This window comes from Mustela nigripes, chromosome 14 (genome assembly GCF_022355385.1).
Source record: "Mustela nigripes isolate SB6536 chromosome 14, MUSNIG.SB6536, whole genome shotgun sequence".
In the NCBI taxonomy this organism is placed as follows: Eukaryota; Metazoa; Chordata; class Mammalia; order Carnivora; family Mustelidae; genus Mustela; species Mustela nigripes.
Genome location: NC_081570.1, coordinates 57,621,507 through 57,642,844, shown reverse-complemented (window position 1 = coordinate 57,642,844; position 21,338 = coordinate 57,621,507). Strand labels below are relative to the sequence as shown.

The window sequence follows — 21,338 nt, the reverse complement described above, 5'->3', positions numbered from 1 at the left end:
GGTGGGAAGGGGTGGTTAACATAAACCAGATTCTTATTTCAGGGAGCCAATGACTCCAAAAGTCAATACTCAGAAATTAATGTATTTTTGGTTTTGGTCGCCTATGGAATAAATTAGATTTTTTAACCCCTCGAGTAATTAGTAATTTTTTTTTCAATCAATCTAAAAAAAATGTCTCTTTTCATTATTACCTGCCTTTTCTCAGTATGCAGCATGGCAGAACAATTGACAATGAGGTGCTTTGAAACATCATATTTCTTTTCCAGTGGGTCAGGAACCCCATTTCTTTTCCTCATTTCCTGTAGAACAGTAAGGATGAGAGCCCTGGGCCAGGACAATGGTGTCCCATCAGGAGTGGAAGAGGTGTTTACTATGATCCTTGTAGCTCTGTGCCTCAGAAGCCTCTCCTGGAGCCCTGGGTCTGATGGGGAGACCTGACATAAGAGACGAGACTTGGGTGGTCCTCTGTCTGACTCTTCTTCGACCTCTCCCAGAACAGATTAAACAGAACTGATGGGATGAGTTGAGATGCTTCATTGCCAACACTACACCCAGGAGTTTGTTTTTCTTTTAAGTGATCTTGTGAGGCCAGTGGGGGCCTCCATCTTGATTAATGATGATCATCCTATAATAGCAGCTGGAAACCGTGGTACCATGGTTTGGTGTCAGTTTTTGACAAAGGAAATTAGGCTCTGAAAGACATTTCTCATCAGAAACTGTTGATATATTAAAATGCATTTAAAACTTACTTCTGGGAAACGTATTAAATAGGCCAATCATTTAATCATTTGCTAAATGTCAAACCCTATAAAATCATGGTATAATGTCACCCTGACGTAAAGCAACATCAAAATTAGTGCATCATCTATAAAGTGAAGTATCATTTGCCTTCAAGTGACAAATTCTATTGCCAAAAAATACCACTGTACTTCTAATAAGTGACACTCATTTTAATAGACCCTACAAAAATACAGTATTTTCAATGTCCCCATAAAACAGTTAACTTACAAATATTACTCTCAGAGCTTTGGTGACACCAGTACATGATACTATTGTGAAAATCCTAATAGAATACTTGAAACACTACCATGTAAACTAAATCCATTATACATATATATATATATATATATATATATATATATATATATCTATGTGGAAATATGAGAGCATGCATACAACCAACTCTGGGAAATTATTCTGGAATTTAAATTAATATTTTAATCAAATTAATGACTAATATAAAAAAGAAATATTTTTAAAGGATTATAAAATGAATTTTGATTATTTATAGAGGAAACAATTCTAATGTAAAAATAACAAATTCTCTATTAACTATGCTTGTCTTTCTCTCAATAAGAGAATGCAGGATTATACTTTGAAACATTTTTGGAAAAAAAGTATTTTCTCTATTTTTGCCCACACAAAACAGGCACTGAAATTAATAATACAGGTAGACCACAGCTCTGAGAAATTATATTTGAAGTTTCATTTTTAAATGCCAAAGTTTTTTAATCATCCACCATAACTTTCTAACAACGATCTTCCTTAATGATAAATTTTATCAATCTCCAAAACTCATTTTAAATTATTTAAAAGTAGCAAATTAGATAAAGCAACACACAAATAAATTCCACATTTACAAGTAAAGAAATCACATGGGCTCCACTTTATAATCAACATAAACTTGAAAGAAATTAAGCAATATCTTTCCTGCCACCCATCATTCACTGCTTAAATTTGTGGTGAAAAAGATTTATCTGTAATGACCTTTAGTCTGTTTCTTAACTCTTTGTGTGTATTGTAATTAGCTAAAGGCATTGAACAAATTAGTTTGTCCTATTTTTATTCCGGTCCCAGAGATAAATGGCTAATTTATGAAATATTTCACTCTGTGTTATGAGAATTTAGCAAATGAATATGGAACCAAATATAAACACTTTATACCATATGTACAGTTACTTTCATAAGGCATTATCATGTAATTTTTATTGAAAAAGATTCAATATAGTAAAGTCTTATTTTAAGATATAGTTTCTTTCTCAATCCGAGATGTTTAGTTTATGAAAATATTGTTTTTCTCTATATTCTTTTTGTATATATGCCAACATATACCTGTGCTAGAAATATTTTATGGGAATTACAATTCTTTATATTTGTATTTTCTATATAAAGGCATATACAACTTTGAGGCAGTGTTTCTGATGGAGAGCAGAATTCATAAAGAGCTTGTATGTGCTTCCGTGCTCCGAAATTATATGAAATCCACTTCGAGAAGAAACTTATTTGATTAAAAAAACAAAACAAAAACAAAAACAAAACTGCACCAATGCACAGCCGGAGGCTGACAAGTAAAACTAATACATAACCACATGAACATCATATTTATATAGTTAACATTTTTAAGGATGATCAGTGCTAACATATAATATTATACATTTGGCACTAATGTTTGCCATTGGTCCAGCAAATGGCAAAATTTGTTTCTATGTATAAATTTATTTTTGAACATTAGGTCTGGCTAGACGTATCTTCACTATTTATAAAAAATATTTAGACAGTAAGCTCACGTTGAATAACTAGGTCTACTGTATTCTGGAAACTCTTCAGTAGTAATACAGCTTTTTCATGTTCCATATGTACAAAACTATGTCCATTTGCCTGTAAACACACAAATAAAACAGGGCAATCAATGCAAGATACTTGTTTGTAATCTCATCATTTTTTCTAATCCTAAGATAAAAGGGACTCTTGAGCAGCCAAAAACTATTGGTTTTCAAAATTCATAATAGAATTATAACTATGGAAACAGCTAATTAATTTCACCCACCTTTGATTCAGTTTATTAACTCAACAAATATTTAACAAGCTTCTAGTACTTCCTAACTAAGACTGTCCTGGGCACTGTACTAATCATAGAGATGCCCTGGTGAATAACAGATAGATACATTTTGAAATATGGCAGTTGTTCTGTGGTCGTTCTTTTGCTTTGTCTTGTATTTACAGATACTTAGTTGAGATGTTTTGGAAGTGTCCACCGGACTGGACCATTGCCTTCTTGCTATATAATTACTGAAAAGAATAATCCCATCAGAAGGTGAAATATTTCACTCATGACACACATGGTTGCACACTTAGGGTCTTATTAGATCTTATTTTGGCTCATTGAAAAGTTCTTAGTTTATACATTTTTATATTTTTTTAAATTCTTAAAAAAAAAAAGGTTTTATTTATTTATTTGGGGGAGAGAGAGAGGGAAAGAGAGAGAAAGCACAATCAAGGAGACGGACAGAGAGAGAAGCAAGCTCCCTGCTGAGCAAGGAGTCCAATGCAAGGCTCCATCCAGGACCCTGGGATCATGACTCGAGCCAAAGGCAGATGCTTAACTGACTGAGCCACCCAGGCACCCCTACATTTTTTTTTTAATTTTAAATTTTTTTAAAAAAGATTTTATTTATTTATTTGACAGACAGAGATTACAAGTAGGCAGAGAGGCAGGCAGAGAGGAGGAAGCAGGCTCCCTGCTGAGCAGAGAGCCCGATGCAGGCTCGATCCCAGGACACTGGGGATCATGACCTGAGCAGAGGCTTTAACCCACTGAGCCACCCAGGCGCCCCACCCCTATATATATATATTTTTTTTAAGATTTTATTTATCTACTTGACAGAGAGATCACAAGTAGGCAGAGAAGCAGGCAGAGAGAGGGGGAAGCAGGCTCCCCACCGAGCAGAGAGCCCAATGCGGGGCTCGATCCCAGGACCTTGGGACCATGACCTGAGCCGAAGGCAGAGTTCTTAACCCACTGAGCCACCCAGGCGCCCCCACCCCTACAGTTTTATATTAAAGAGATCATTTTTATTTCCCCCATTGCTAAATGCAAATATATTCATTATTTATATCGGTTGTTCTCAATGGCATCCAATATACCTAAGATATCCATCCCTCAGAGGTGAAGCACACTGATATTAGTAACAGTGAAAATGCCTGTCATCTTCTAGTTAAGAATCATCAGTCTAAGCATTCAAAATCCATTTTAAACACAGGCTAAGGTTAAAATTTTGGGATTCAACTGGTTAGTATTCGACTCTTCACGTGCTTTTCTGCTGTGAGTGCTCTTTTTTTCCCTGTATTAAATTACAGCTTCTCTTGATTGGAATGATTTCTACTATTAATGTATAAAGAAGTGGATCCCATAAAACTTGACTGTCATTAAGGCCCAAATAAAACACAACCTTACAGAAACTTGGTAGGAATAATTCTTGGAAACTCCATGACTAACAATTATGTAAGTTTTCCTCGCATCTGGGACTCCGTTGATTTCGACTGACGGAGGTGGCAAAGTACTGATAACAGAGCCAGTTAATTGGTTGATGTTTTCAGTTTTCAGTTGACTGATACTAATTTGGGGAACCTATTGCCTTTGTTGTTTTACTTTTTTAATGCTTTCTTAAAATATGGTTAATATTTCAAATAACCACTTTAGATATTTCACTGCCTTTGGCTTTTTAAAATTTAAAACAACAGATCACAGTACTGTGTAGTCTTTATAACTTAGATGAAAGTCATCTGACACATTATATTTTATCAGTAGTTTGTTAAAATTGGTTGACTAATTATATGATTAAAAAAAAGGAGGTCCTAAAATACTGCATTTCTTAAACCTCAATACATCTAACAGGGAAAATACGAGGACACAGAAATGTAAAACCATGAAAGCCCATATTACTAGAAGTATACATTTGTTTGTTTTAAAGATTTTATTTATTTATTTGACAGACACAGCTAGAAAGGGAACAGAAGCAGTGGGTGTGGGAGAGAGAGAAGCAGGCTTCCCACGGAGCAGGGAGACCGATATGGGGCTTGATGTGGGGCTCAATCCCAGGACCTCAGGATCGTGACCTGAGCCGAAGGCAGACACTTAATGACGCCCCCAAATTTATTTTGAATAGAAGAACCTCCTTCTCTCTCCTAACCTCCCTCCTCTCTCTAAATATATTTATCTCCTTTAATGTATATAATAACATTTAATTAATGGAAATGCTTATCAAATTAGCATCAGCTGTTTGGGTGGCAGGAAATTATAGTTGGGTAGAACTTTGGGTTTGTTCCACAGCCCACATTTCTTGCTTCAGTTGTAGTTAAAACCAGAGAATTGGATTCCATGTGATGTTATTTCTAGTCAGATGAAGATGTGGGATAGAGAACACAGCATATGGTGCATTCTTCTTTTTATTCTCAATCTGTATCTGACATCAGGAAAATAGCAAACTTGGGTGAAATGTATGCTTCTTCCACTGTATTTTTGAGGAATATACTAACTGCCTTAATGTCCCCAATTTGACCAAAAGACATACCTGAGTTGAGAATTAAATTTATTTATTTATGTATTTACTTACTTATTTTAAGCAAGCTCAATGCCCAATGTGGGGCCGGAACTCACAACCCAGAGAGCAAGAGTTGCATGCTGTACTGACTGAGCCAGCCAGGTGCTCCTAAATTTAATTTTAATAATGGAATTCTTAAATGTCCTTAATAATAACTTTGTGAATGCTCAGATTTCTCTATCGGAAGACTCAAAACCTAGAGTTGCAATGAACTCCAGACCCACCAAGAATTTTCAGGGAATTGTTTGAAATTTCAGTATCTTAGTGTTTCAGAGAAAAGGAATTCTCTAGGTTTGGAGGTCATGAATGGTATATTGTCCACCATTAGACCTCACCATTCCTGGTTTTAGGAACTACCAGTCCCAAAATAATATCAATTTTAAGAGCACAAGTGGAAGAGAGCCCAGATAGCAAATTAATCACGGCTGTTAATTTTGAATGATACTTTTTCAAAAGGTCTTCAAAAAAGGGTGTTTTACTTCTATCATTTTTTTCCTTTTTTTTTTTTTTTTTTTTTCAATCAAAAACGCCTGTTATATTAACTGTGCTCAAGGCGTTGTACCTGGCACTGGGGATAGGAATAAGAAAGAGATGAGACAGGGAACGCTCCCCTTAAAGAAGTAACCATCCAGAAGGGGAAATTAGCCATGGACATAATGTAAAATAATGTAGAAAATGCCTTACCCATAGAAGGCACTCAACATCTGGATTATCACCAGAAGAGATAAAAAAAAGTACTAGGGTAGTTCAGTGGAACAGAAAGGGAAGAGGGAAAATTTTCAGGGACCCGATTTCTCTGAGGTGAATTAGAAGAGTTTTCCCCATACTCACACCTGGCAAGAGTGTGGTTAACGAAAGGGCCACAATCTTGTCTCACTCAAGCCTAGAGCCTCCTCCAGCTCTAGACATGTGAACAGTTGGCTCTTTCAAGTAAATTCTTCAACAATCGTATAAGGAAAATAATTTTAAGATGATCTCAGTATGAAATCATTTTTATGAGAATTTAAAAATAAAATTATCAGTGAACTTAGACCCTAGGCTTTAGCATAGGAAAGAACCATAAAAATAAGCTAATGTGTGTGTGTGTTGGTGGGGGGGTTGATGAAAGCTGGGGTTAGTTTGTAGATTATTTTCTTCAAAATGATTATTTTCTTCGAAATGAAGAGAGATAGCCCAATATGTGAAATATTTAAACAAAACTTCTCTGGAGAGATAGAAAGAGGCAGTAAGAGAGTGAGAGAATGAGAGAGTGAGAGCAAGGATATTCTAGGCTAATGCTCTTATTTTGTCAGTGAAAGAGCTACACCTCAGAGAGGCCAAGCCACCTGACTAAGGCCACACATCCAGGGCTGAATAATCTGACACCGTAATATTTGTGCTTATTATTTCTTTCAATACTTCACTAAAATAAGAAGACCACGGTTGCTTCCATTGATCTGAACTGACATTTCATTGATTATGATAAAATAATGACCATTTCCCCCTTAAAGTTGTTGCTATATCATCTCCTGACATAATTTGTTCTTTACAGAGATTGCAAAACCTTAATTCTCATTCAGATTCCTCTCAGGATTAACATAAGTCATTCCAAAAATACTGGTAGAAATAACATTTGGTCCTAAATTAGAATCTCCAGAAATGCTGAACCTCTCATTCTTATTATAGTGTTAACTCTGGCTTAATTGGGTTTTTGTAGCCATATGTGAGCTTTCTCTCTCAAAAGTGGAAAGACTAAGTCAAGCTATCTGCTAGGACAGTGCCAGGAAAGTTGGGAGGAAATGGATTAAAAAAGGAGAAAACTTTTAGGGTAGAATCTATAAATTTGGCATTTAATTGAACAAGGGTAGAAGAAACAAACGAATCAGATTGTGATATCATTAACGGAAAATGGAAACAAAGTAATAGCTTCGTTGGGAAGACAATGGGGTTTGTGGCCATGGCAATGCATGCAAAGGAAATGTTGATCATATATTTAGAAACAAGAGACTGGAGTTCAGGAAGGAGGTCAGGGTGGCAGCATTAGCAACAGAGGTTAGGCTTTACTGTGGTATTCACCACTGGGAATGCTGAGAGATTTATCAGAAGATAAATTTAAAAGGGAGCATTGTGAAAGAAGGGAAATCAAACCAGGGGAGTGGGATGGGGTTGCAGCTTGTGACATTTAGAGCAAAGCTGAAAGATAGCATTTGCTGTTGCCTGGGCATCTAGGAAAATCTGCCTGAGGTAAGAGGGCCTAATCCTTCCTGCAGGAGGATGGCAGAAAGCTGGCTCCAACTCAGTGGCCTAATTGAAGAACAAGATCTCAGGGGACAGAGGCACGGAGGGGAGAAAACAGGACAGAGGGGCTCCTGGGAGATCCAGACAGAAGGATAACAGGGAAGAGTGAGCAGGAAGGGGATCATGGTACTGTGCTCACAAAAGCTGCAGAAAATCCAAGAGAATCAAATCTTTTCCAGTGGCCCCAATGAACCCTAGCTTGCTGCAGCAGAGAGGGGAAAAAAACAAAAACAAAACAACAACAAAAAAAAAACAACCAGGGAAAAGATAAAGCTTGCTGAAGTCTGGCTTTGTATCTGGCTCAGTTTCCAATAAAACTGGCTTCAAGATGTTCTGAACCACCGTCCGGGCTCTGATTCAAGGATAGAAAGATCCAGCGTATAAACTAGCTTTAATATCGCTTTAAACCATCAGCTTTTAGTTTTCATACTTTGTAGTGACAAATGAGAGTTCTACAATTGGAGACTCAAGTTGCAGAGCCGATTTCCCAGAAGGAAATAAGCAGGTTGATAACTTAGATCACTGAGTCAAATAAACATCAGGGCTCTACCGGTAATTTTAGTCCCCAGAAATATCTGGTATCTAAAAACCAGAGCTTTCGGAAACCTCAAGACGCTTATTTAAAACGCCACAACTAGGGACTATCTGGGAATGTCTTCAAATAACAGGAGAACTCTGAAAGATCAGAAAGCACGTTATCTTAGCAAGTTTATTAAAGATTAAGTGGGTTAATGTATGCAAAGGCATACATCGGAACCTCCAACTGGTCTGGCACACTTTGCCTGACCCACTACGAACCAGTGAAATAAACCCACTACTAATTAATATTACTTCACTATTACTTTCTTGAGTTTTCATTAAGTCACAAGAATAGAAGGACAAAATGTCAGATGGGACCACCTTTTTCTTGTTTAGTTAACCCTATTTTTTTTTTTTTTTAAGATGAAAATGTGAGGATCGGAGATAATACATGAAGTATCTAGGCTCACAGAGCTAGTGACTAGGTGGGCATTTATGTTACAGTAGTCAGCTCAGTAACTTGGCACAATCCGTTTCATTGGATGTTGTGAGATTATTAATGAATGTTTTAGGTTCACTAAATGAATTGAATTTTTAATATGAATTGAGTCATTTCTTGACATGGAACATTAGGTTAGGCCTGTTGCGGGGGGAAACAATGAGAGAAGGGGTTGGAAGAAGGGTTTGAATGAAAGGAGATAAAATTTCAGTTCAGGAGAACCTTCTTTTTCCATTGTTAGGACTGAAGAGCAAAGGGAATTTATATTGTTGAAATGAATTTTGCTATCTGGCTCACATCTTGGATCATTCAGACAGGAAATCAGAAAATTATGTTACTATGTTTGTATAGAGATTTTCCAATTAAAATGAATATGAGAAGAATCATAATATTTCACCTAGTAGTATTTTGTGGTTGTCTTATGTGTGTGAATGGAAAAAGAGCTGAGGAAGTAGAGGTTACTACTAGGCAATATTTTTGAGGGCAGGTTATAAATCCAATGGTGCTTTCAAAAGTAAATGTAGGGGCGCCTGGGTGGCTCAGTCGGTGGGTCTGCCTTTGGCTCAGATCAGGATCTCAGGGTCCTGGGATCAAGCCCCATACTGGACTCCCTGCTCATTGGAGAGTCTGCTTGTCCCTCTCCCTTAGCCCCTGCTCATGTGCTCTCTCTCTCGTTCACTCTGTCAAATAAATAAATAAATAAAGATCTTTAAAACATTTTTAAAAAAGAAAAGAAAATGTGTATAATCTACATTTGTGCATTTGATATTTTGAATATATGAGTATTATAAATGCAAAAGATAATTTGAAGAATCAATGCTAAATTGATGAAACTTTAAAATACATTGTCAAAGTTGGTCACATATATGTTTTATATAAACACAGTCTATTATAATAAATGTGGGCACTTTAGGGGAAATAGCAATTTAATGAAAAATGAGAAATAAATGAAATGGCTTATTAAGTTAAAATGAAGCTAATAAGAAAAAAATTCGGGTAGGAAAAGATATTCTGAAAGTTTTATGCTTCGAGGATATATAACTAATGGGCTTGGCTTTAGCTGATTTGAAAGTATAAAGGAACATTTTATTGTATAATCTTGCTATTGTTTCTAGGAGATATCCTGCCTTTTTAAAATTCCACTTGACATTGGTGCCATAAAATGTTTTTTTAGTTGTCCCTTTGCATGATTTAGACATGGAAAGATGGATAGTTAATGAAAATCATATTTACAATTAAAACAAAAAGTAGAGCTTTGCAATTATGGCCCATCAGTTTACTGTAAAGCCTACTTGGTTTTTGGATTCCATCCTCTTGTTCCTTCCAAGATTTATCTTTGACTTCCTTCTGGTAACTGTTTTGTTAAATGGGTAAATTATGGATGTTTATACTACAGAAATTCTACAGAGGATGCTGTAATTCTCCCAGGAATTTTGTTGTATCCTTATTATTCAAAGTTATAACTTTAAAAACTAATTGCTAAGAAGGCTTGGCCACAGGGTTGGTGGTATTTTCCAGTAAGGAGGACAGCATGACTCCTTTAGAATCCAAAAAACAAATGGTATTAGGGACTAGGTGAGTGATTCTTGGTTGATTGAAACTCACCCTCAGGACAAACATTTAAAAGGGACAGTATACATGTATTTTGTACATAGATATACATTAGTACAGTAACATCTCTAAAAGCCTATAACTCTTGGAACGAGGGAAAACTAAAAAATACAGCAATCGTTTTAGAGCTACAAGGGCAAGCCTTCTTGGTGTTTGATCCTGATAGCCAGACATTATGAGGAACAGTGGGAATCTTAAATAATCATAATTATGTTTCACCTTAGCTACCTGGAATTCAGTCTCATTTCAGAGTTTTAATCTGATAGAGTACTCTCATTAAATACTGGCATATATTTGGAGCTGAAAATACTGCATAATCAATACTACCTTGACTTTAAGCCAAGTCATTTGAAAAATTTTCCTTTCTATCAAAAATCTGAACTATAGACCTTAAATTCTTGGAGAGTTCCCATGAAAAATTTACATTGCACTTCTTAAATGTGAGAAAGGTTGAAGTCTTAATGGCTTTTACTGAAGTATTTAAAAAACTTCATAGAATTAAGCATAAATAAGAATTTTTCTTATTTTTCTTAAGTGCACACACGTACTGCAGTTTGAATGTTTCATGAATTCTGGCTCAAAAAAAGACATGGCAAACTAGAATAGACTCAACTACAGACTTTGTCAATTATTTGTTTAGGAATTTGGGCAAGGAACTGGTAATAAGTAGTAATTCTGAAGACATTTACTTATTATTTATCTGGTCTGATTTTAGAATGCCAGTTTTCTTCTTATCAAGTGTGTTGAATGAACATGTCTAACAAATGAATTCCCTACCTTGGTTTGCAAAGCAATTCCCTGACAAGCTATACTTTATTTCTTTTTAAAGAAATAGAAACTGTAAAATGAACAGAACTGCAAAATGAATCTCTCATTTTCAGGAGGCTTGTGTAGCCCTGTTGGTCTCTGTGGGGTAGAGCACTCACTCTTAAAAGAGGACAGACTGGAAGTTGCTTTTATTAAATGTTGAAGTCATCTTCTTTCCTTTCTTCTTCATTCATTTTCTGCTCAGATAATTTTGGGCATGTCTACTTCCTGGGCTAGGTTAGGTAAAGCCCGGGACTTAGCTATAGTCTATTACATTGTTCACATTGCTTGGCACAGTACTCCCTACACAATGGGCATTTAATACATGTTTTCCAAATATGTAAATAGAAAATCTGATGCATATGATGCTATCAATCAAATTTGTTCCACTGGAATCAGTACTGTATAATGTAAGAAGCTCAAAGAAGTCATTTAGCCTCTGTCAATAGTAGATATCTTGCAGAATTGTTGCCTGATATAAATGGCACAATATAGGTGCTTAATTGTTATTTTTATTTCAGCCAAATTATGGAAGTTAGAGCCAGTCTAATGAACTTAACTTGTTCTTATTGGTTTTCCTGTTTTACTTACTCTATATAATATTCCTGCTTTGATTCACAATATGTAAATTAAACGCAATCTTTTATTAATTTACTGAACTGAATTTCATAAATTGAATGAGATATGTAGTGAAACTCTGGCATATAAAACCATACACATTAAAAAAATTATTTATTGTCTTCTAATCAAATTGTATTAAAAATCTTATTCTTCAAATGTATTACATCATTAAAAGCAATAATTTCTCTGAACATTAAGAATTATGTGATTACTGACCCTTTCCCCCAACCTTTTCCCCAACCTCTCTGATGTTTTTGATTTTCAACCACCAAGTAAGATCAACTAAAGAAAAGCGTTAACTCATTTGACTTTGTTGGAAAATGCTTTAATGAAATTTCCAAATAGCTTAAGTTCATTTTTTTAAGGGTCCCATACTTCATTTTAACCATAACAAAAATTTCTCACTTGAGTTTTTGTAGCTTTTTTGGGAAAAATTTTTAAAAATTCAGAGACATGAATATACTCTAACCCATTCCAGATGACTCATGATGATAATTATGAACATGAACACTGTGGGATAAAGCCGTGGGCCCAGTTAGAAGCTTCTGTAAGAAACATTTCCCAAAGTGTATTCTGTGGAGGTAGTTAGTTAATGTTGTTCGTAAAGAGGGCTATATGGTTAAATATTTTGGGACATGTAAGTTTGTAAGATTTCTCAGGTTCTGAAATTCTTAATACATTGTGAAATCCTGAAACAAGGGATAGAATCTGAGATGGGTCTGAAACTTCTTTGAGTAAGGAACTCCTTTCAAAAAAGATACTGTAAGGGGTGCCATTGGGAAACACTCTATAGTCTATACTGAATGACTCTGCTGTACTCTTTGAATTTTGGTTCTATCTTTTAAAAGAAGGAAGTTTCTCTCTCTTCTTGGACAATGAAACTGTTTGCTATGACTTTTGCTTCTGGCTATGTGCCTGGATCCAGGGGCTTTCCCCTTTGTGGTCTGGAAAGCGAGGTAAGACATTCCAAGTATGAAATAAAGTCTTCTTTTTGAGTGAAAGGCATGAAATTTAGTGCATGGACTTTGTGACATTAATTATGGCTTCTCGGAAGCTCTTTGCTTTGAGATTGTTGAAGAAATAAACTTTAGCTAAGTAAGATAATACTGTTAGCAGCTCACCACACCTACTGGTCATTCGAAGAAGCACAGAACTTCCATTCAGACAAGGAAGGCTTGATCCGGTGGCCAAATACAGACACAGTACTCTGTCTCTGTATATAGTAGATTCAGGCCTCTGCGGACGTTTTAGTTAGATTTTAGGGAAGGCTACACTTCTCACATTCTCAGCCTTGAAAGCTGTGTCTTAGTACCTCCTCCCCCAGCCCTCTGCAGGTTTCAGTTCTCCACCTCAGGGCAAAACCTTTTCTTTTTTTATGCCTGTGGTCTCTCTCTCCAGTATTCTCTCTTTGAACTCCACACTAGCTCATTCTGACGGAAGTCTCTCCCCTCTGCTCCTGAACACTGCTGCCAGGTTCACCCAGTTAGTCCTTCTGCTCATCCTCCTCTTTCTTCTCTGTTAAGCCTGGAGTAACTCCTGCTCCATCAAGAGTAAACTCTCTTGATAAGGCACTCTGAGCCAACAACCTACAAACGGCTGACTAAAATTTCAGACACGTATTCATTCAGAGTGGGTTCTTGATTTGTCTATATGAATTGTAGAACCAGGTTTTTTTAAGACTAGAAAAAAAGGGGAAATACCTGATTTGTTCGAATTACATCTCTTTGATTATTCTATTTCGGTATCTTAGAGATATAAGACGAGGAATATATTTTGGAAAACACTTAAAATTATGGTACAGTAGAAGAGACTCTGAAATGATCTTCAATTAGGTATGATATTAGTATACCTTATATGAGAAAACTGTTTTGATAACTGGTAAAACCTGGATGTTATTGACAAGTATTTATAAATTATTTACTTTTGTTTTTCCTGCCAAATTAGCCTCCTGTCCAAGGGAAGGGGTGGGCAGGTAAATGAAGAGGATAGGGTTTGACTACAGTGATATACTAGAATATTATATGTATAAAAATGATATGTAACATAATGTGTAATGTACTTACAAATGAGTGTTAGGCTATAACTATGAACCATGTTAACTATCAAGTATAATAAATTCCTATTATCCAGTCTATTCATTTTTTCAACAGAGTAACGATAATTAATAGATTTTCTGTATTTTAATATATTTTGAATTTAAAATGCATAATAAATTAGATTGAATTGTTTAATTGGAAAGAACATTAGAAAAAAACTTTGATGTTAAACCAACAAAATTACCACTTCAAAAATGGTCAAATATTGGCAAATTCACATGGTTCAATCTAATAACATTTTTTTAATAATGCATGTGCTCACATTTGTTCTCTCTCACCCCTGTGTGCTTTGACTTTGTGGAGAAGGTGGGTGGGGCTGGGAGGGATTAGTTTTCCCAGCCTCATGGCTAGCTCCTCCTCCAAAGTGTCTTAAAGCAACATGACTCGCTAAACACAGTAGGTCATATGAATATATTCATTAATTATAGTGTATTTATTCTGGGAAAATGAACAGTAAAAGGATGGAAACATCATGTGAATATGTCTTAATTAAGATTATCTTTTTTAAAACTGACTCATAATTTTAATTTAAGCTTTCTGTTTGAATGATATTTATAAAGTGATTTGTGAAAAATAAAAGTCCTTAAAGTGTATATGTGATTATTTGATTGTTTGAGAACATAATATTTCTTTCCATTTTTATGTCTCTCTTTCTTATTGATACTCTACTGTTAGATTATTCAATTTATTCTTGAACTTGTAATTTTTCAGTGTTCCAAGATCCATTGTTTATGCACCATACCCAGTGCTCCATGCAATGCCTGCCTTCCTTAATACCCACACCAGGCTCACCAAACGCCCACTCCCTCCCCTCCAAAACCCTCAGTTTGTTTCTCAGAGTCCACAGTCTCTGATGGTTTGTCTCCCTCTCTGATTTTCCCCAACTCACTTTTCCTCTCCATCATGATCTCTTAAAAAAGAAAAAAGATTATCTCTTAATGCACACCTCTTTATGTAATTCCAGTAACATGTTCATGATCCCATAACAGAATAAGAAGAGATAGTGGGTAAAAAGAGTTATAGACAAAGAAAGAGAAAGCTCTTCTATAATAAATTAGGGGCTTGGGGAGATTTGGGAAAAGTGTATCTTTTTTTTCTATTTGCTACTGGGTTAGATCAAACCCGGCAACTGCCATCACTTAGGAGGCTCTTTCATTGCGGGGCGGGGGGGGGGGGGGTTGTTGTTGTTATTGTTGTAGTTGTTTATTTCTTTGTTCCTTTTACCTTGATTTTCTAGGCTGCTACATTGTCATCAAAGCTAGTAAACAAATTTGCTCCAGGGATAACATATTTTAAGGATCTTCTAAATGAGAGGCAACTCATTTTTTCCAGTGTTCTTTAAACAAAGAGCCAATAGCTTTATAGACAAAAATATAATTTGCCCTCTTAACATCTGATGCTGACAATGATTTCAGTTTAGAATTAGCCATTCTTATCTCTTTCAGAAAGTATAATTAGCCACTTGTGCTTTTTAACTAGTATGAGTGAAACTGTAAATATAGTAATTTGTCTGATTACGGTTATGTGCTTTTTTCTTTTGCTGAAAATGGACTTTGATTTTATTGTACTGGATACAAATGAGTTCTAGAGCAAAAATAAAGTGCTACACCTTTTGTAGTCATTTGTGGAGTGAAGAGCCAACCCAGGTGCAGCTCTCCTGCAGTTTTGTGGTTTTTACAGATTGAGTTTATAATTCCTTCCTACTTCTTGCATTAGGAATTGATTTCTCGGTGTGCTTTGCCATTGCTGTATACCTCTTAGGGACTAGAAATACTCAACCCTCATGTCCCCCCATGAAATCCTTCTAGAATTGCACAGTCAGGAAAGAGTATTCTAACCCTGCAACTAGACACTAACTGAATTTTCATTTCCCTTCTCCAGGATATCTATATTCATCTATACTGATTATCTATCTATCATTTATCACTTGTCTATAGATATATGGATATATAACATTTTAACATATAACATATATATTTAACATTCATATATATATACACAGATTATTCACATATATACACATGTGTATGTATGTGCATGTGTGTGTATATATACATATATATATAAATATTTATATATATATTTATTTTATATATAATTTTATTTATAGTAAATATATATATATATATATATATATATATATATATATATAAATATTTTCTGAATCCGAGAGAAAAACCTTTCTTTTGCCAACTCTGTCATGGATGAAGGCTACTCCCAAACTGTCTCAAGCTATGGAAGGCCTCTCTAACCGGTATGGCATTCAAATAGATCAGAGATCTGAGATTAACTGGCTACATTTTTTTTCAGACTCAGAGGTTCAAAATAACTTCTTTGAAATTCAGTAGAGGAAAAGACTATCCACTTCTTCTGCTAAACAACAGCATTTACCAAGTGTTAGAGAACTACATTGTGAATTTATTCTTGACTGTTTTTCATGGAAATTTATAGAATTATTGAACAGTTGAATTTTGAAGCTGAGGGGACATCAGCTTCAAAATAATGTAATATAATATAATATAAACCACAGTTCATTTACACATAATAATTGTGAGTCCTATAGACATGATATAAAATGCTTAAGATCAGAGAGCTAGCTAGGAAGTAAAAAATATAGAACTTCCATAACCAAATGGTAAAAATAAATTCAGAATATTTTATGTGTCTTTTATGTTTCAAGATTTTAACTCTAAAGATCAACTGCTGGCTTGGTCTTCTGCCTGCATGGAATGGACTCAAATCTGCTGGATGCTGTTTCTATTGTGACATTGTCACAGGTTCAGGCAACCTGTGGTCTTCAGAGAATTATTATTTTTGAAAACTTGAGTTTTCATGATCTTCCTAGTTCATTTAAAATATTTCTGAGAATAAAATATTAAGGCTATATATATAATATATAAAAATACATAATTATATAGGATTTCTACTTCTCTAGGACTTTTTGAAAGTGTTCAGTAAATAAAAGATAGACTATCTCCTTAGAGCTGAGTTGTGTGGGGTCCTTGCATTGCTGTAACTGTTTGTAGTCTAACAAGAAGGTTCCTTTCCCACATGTCCTATCTTCTCAATGTCCCTATATCTTCAATATATTATGTGGAACCATGTCATAATTGCTTCAGTGGTTAAATATCTAAAATTTCAGATAGTTCCACCTAGCTATATAGTGGATAATTTCAGGGTAATAAGTCAAAACACTGAATTTTAAATAAACTGAAGATACTTAAGGGCCTTTCTCTGGAATGTAGGAAATGACTAAGCAGAAGTGAATTCAGAGAGAATAAAGACAGCAAAATGGTTACACCAAGAATTTTCTTAACTGTTTTCTGGAGTGACCCTTTTCTGTTACATAGAGCTTTAAGTTAGAAAGTCCTTTCCATCAGACAGTACATTTTAATAAGTCACCTTATATTTGGTAAACATCTGTTCAAGTATTTAAGAAGGGGGAGTAGGGGCATACAACCATGCATTTCACAGTATTCAAACTGTAATAAGCTTACTGTTGAGAAATTAAATATGGATGAGTCCCTTCCTCATCCAAAGTCAACACAGATACCCTGGTTTAGTACTCCAATACTCTTATTTATACTTGATAGCTCTGCATAGATCTTGTGTGTTTCAGTTCTTCTTGTATCACCAAAAACCCCAGTATTCATATAAACAAAAATACACAGAACATCTACCATGTGCCAAAAACTGAAATATACAGGATTATATCAGATTGACTTTGCTTCTGATTTGCTTCTCAACCCCCCAAAATAAAGGCAAATAAGAAATGTGAAAAGGACTTACTTCCAATCATTTAATTCAAGTTACTCTATAACGTGGGTACATATTTGTTTTAGTGTGGCAGTTGAAAACGGTGCTTCTTGTCTCTCTTACCTGAAGGATCTTATCGCCAGGCTGCAGCAGGTTGGATGCTGGTCCATCAGGCTGAACCCTAGTAACAAAGATACCCTATAAGTCAGAAGTAACAGAGGTTAGGATTGTATCATCAAGAACTAGGCCTAGTTAACAAATTTCTCATTCACATAGAAAACAATGAAAACAGACTAAAAACAGTTTCCACATATAAGCTTCAAAGATTTTTATAGTATTTTAAGCAGCGCACCACTCTTCAAGTCAAGTTTAAGAACAGTAACATCTTTACTTGCATAACAAAAGCTGATCTTGTTTTTTAAAGTGGATTTATGATTTATAAAGTAATCTCATGGCATAGTCTTAATTTCTTTCTTAAATAATTTGAAACATGGCATTACACCATCTTTTATATAATTCCGAAATCATCCTAAGTTATTCTTCATTGAAAATGTCTTCTATTTGACAGGTTGTAAGTTCAGTGTACACTTTAAAAACCTTATCAGATTACATACAGATGCTATTTTATTTTAATCAGTATTACTTTGTATATTACTGGTAATTTTAATATAAAATATATCTGAACAAATTAAACATAAGAAAATTCCAATATGCAATTTAAACATAATGTTTCTGCCAATGTAGTTACAGAATCCTGAAACTGATTAATTTAGTTAATAAAAAAGTCAAATTAATTTTGTTGCCCATGTATATAAAGCAAACATTTATTGAATGCCTACCATATGCTAGGGCTTGATTACTAGTGTTACAGAGATACACAGAATATAATTTTTGGCTTCAGTGAGCTCATAATATAGTAGAAGAAAAGTCAAGAAACCAACAGTTATGAAATATTAAAAATATACATAATTTACATAACAGAATGTATTAAATAATAAAGATGATATCTCAATACAGTTGACATTATTTTTTTTCGTTCCTAAATAAGTATTAATAGAATAGAAGATAATATTGTAATGTCATTGCCTGTTATTTAGGGAATCATCTTATTTGTTGATTTGTAAACTTAATAACTCTCACTTAAACCCATTAACCTTATGCACGTGTATTTGAATGGTTTAACAAGAAGGCCCTAGTTGAAATACTTCTATGTGTGTTTTCATTTAGCATTTCAGATCTTTTTGAAAGTTATTAATTTAGAGATGTTGAATGATTTTTATCTTTCTGATTTTAATCTGTTTTCCTTCCCATTTAAAGATGAAACTATAGACAGCCATTAAAATCCTTAGAAAACTGTGTAACTTTTAACCAGCAATTCAACTTCTAGAAATTAGCGTAAGTACATAACTAGACAAGTTGCAACATTCATTTACTAATATGTTCATCATAGTATTATTTGTAATAATAAAAGTTACAAACCACACTTAAAAGTCTAATAACAGAGAACTGATTAAATAAATTACAATAAAGTCGCACAATAATATGATATGTGATCATTAAAAATGAAGTTCTAGGTGGCAGCTACAAAAGTATACTAGTCCTTTGTGAAACAAGGAAGTTATAAAACATTATACCCCACGATGCTATTACTATGTTATCATACTATTTTTGCTGAAACATGTTTATATACATATTTGTGTAAAGAGTATATTCCTAAATATTAGCAGTGGTTATACTGGGTAATGAGACTTCATTGTATACATGCATATATTTATGTATACATACATACACATACATACATACATATATATACATATGGTTTTTTTCCTTTTTGCTTTCTGTCTTTTCTAATTTTTCTACAATGATTATGTACTGCTTTTAGCCTTAAGAAAATAATAAAAACTAAAAAAATTTTAGGTTAACAGTGTCACTATTCAGATCATGTTCAGCTTGTTAATTTTGTCTATTCATTTGTACAAATGGTCAATTCAAAAGGAATAAGAAAACAGGTTATTTGGAAAGGACAGCAACATAAGGAATGATGGTGAATCCACCAGACCAGGGGATGGCACTGGTTATGAAAACAAAAACAATCCCTATGGCCCTTTACACACATAACACTCATTCTATCCGTCCAGAAGACTGTATGAGCTTGGTCCTCCTGGCAGACCCCCCTTTCCTATTGGGTCTCTATACAACAGACAGAATGCCACTGTTGCTCAAAATAAGCCACTACATCTCTGGGTGGTAGAGGTGAAGTTGTTCTGACTATTTATCTCAGCAGTCAACATCTGGGCTACCTAGTTAATATTGACTGCTTTTCTCCAGCTTATTCTGCAAGAACCATTTTAATAATGTTTGTATGAATCCAGACCATAGGAGCTAAATTATGATCGTGTCTACAATTCTTGGAGGAACGGGTAATGCTCCACAACCTGACTGCTGGAAGAATATGAGTGTACTGTATGTGGCAGGTTTAATTTCATCCATCACAAAGCTCTGTGGGATTCAATCTCTGTTCTGAAGGCTTGTTTTCTTGTTGTTGTTTTTAAAGGTTTATTTATTCCGGAGAGAGAGAGAGGGAGCAAGCATGGAGCTGGGGAGAGGGAGAGAGAAAATCTCAAGCAGACTTCCTGCCGAGCGTGGAGCCTGATGTGGGGCTGGATCCCATGACTCTGAGGTCATGACCTTAGCCAAAATCAAGAGTTGGGTGTTTAACCAACTGAGCCACCCAGGCGCCCCCTGAAGACTTGATCTGAAGCTACTCTTAGGACGGCCTGAGTCTTCCAAAGCATTTATTGCTGCTTTCTAAAGCTTTAATATTTCTTTTTCAATCAATACATTTCATCAACTAAGAAACTGCTACTGCCCCTTGGTATAGTTTTTTTTTTTTCTAAATTTATACAGATATACAGCTATATCTTATCAGGCAGCAAACTGCCACTTTAGTCAAAGCAGATAGCAACGAGTGTTACATTTGATAAGGGTCTGTGGCATTCATAATTTGTGGAGGTGGAATGCTTCCCAAAAGACTGCCTGCAAAGGCCAGTGCCCTGATTTTTCACTGTATTTGTGTATATAAATACAGCCATATGAGAAAAATAACTCAACCCATTTTGTGGTATCTGTTATGGTGAATATTGATGACTTTGGTACAGTTTTGGAAAAGCTCGTTGTAGTAATGTACCAATCTCCCTTTTAATAAATTCATTTTATTGTGAGACTTCAAAAAATACTTTGGCCCTGATGACAGAATTTGGTAAAGAATCAGATTATTTGTATTCTGAATGTTAGAACAGTAACTTCCCACTGTTTGGTAAAAAGCCATCATGTATGTTATCAAAGATCTATATCATGGCATCTGGTCAGTTGTATAGCTCTGCTGCAAGACTTAAAGTATGCTCAATTTCTGTAACATTTGGTTGAGTGCTAAATGTGGGACAAATAACCACATGATATGTTCAAAACAAGAGAAACAACACATACACCTAAGCTTATAGCAAAACCATTTTGCCCAAGCAAAGAAAATGCTTCAGTAACTCTTTTTCAGCAAGGTAGTATATATTAGTACTTTTCTGCTGCTGTCAAGTTATCACAAATTTAGTTGCTTAAAACATCACAAATTTATTATCTTAGTTCTGTAGGTTAGAAGTCCAAAACCAGTTCTACTGGGCTGAAACAAAGGTGCTGGCAGGGTTGCATTATTTTCTGGAATCTCTAGGGGAAAATCTGTTTCCTTGCTTTTCCCAACTTCTAGTAAATGTCCACATT

General features: G+C 34.9%; 1 protein-coding gene across 3 annotated transcripts in view; it reads right to left on the bottom strand.

Moving 5' to 3' along the window:
• Nucleotides 1–2,143: 2,143 nt before the first annotated feature.
• Nucleotides 2,144–21,338, bottom strand: part of LRRC7 (leucine rich repeat containing 7) — a 432,771-nt gene continuing 413,576 nt past the window's right edge. For all 3 annotated transcript variants that reach the window (XM_059376850.1, XM_059376851.1, XM_059376852.1), the window contains 2 exons: nucleotides 17,691–17,765; nucleotides 2,144–2,658 (listed from right to left, as the gene is read on the bottom strand). In XM_059376850.1, the coding sequence (XP_059232833.1) occupies nucleotides 2,551–2,658; nucleotides 17,691–17,765 (183 nt within the window). In that variant the 3' untranslated portion in view covers nucleotides 2,144–2,550. The remainder of the gene's footprint in view (nucleotides 2,659–17,690; nucleotides 17,766–21,338) is intronic.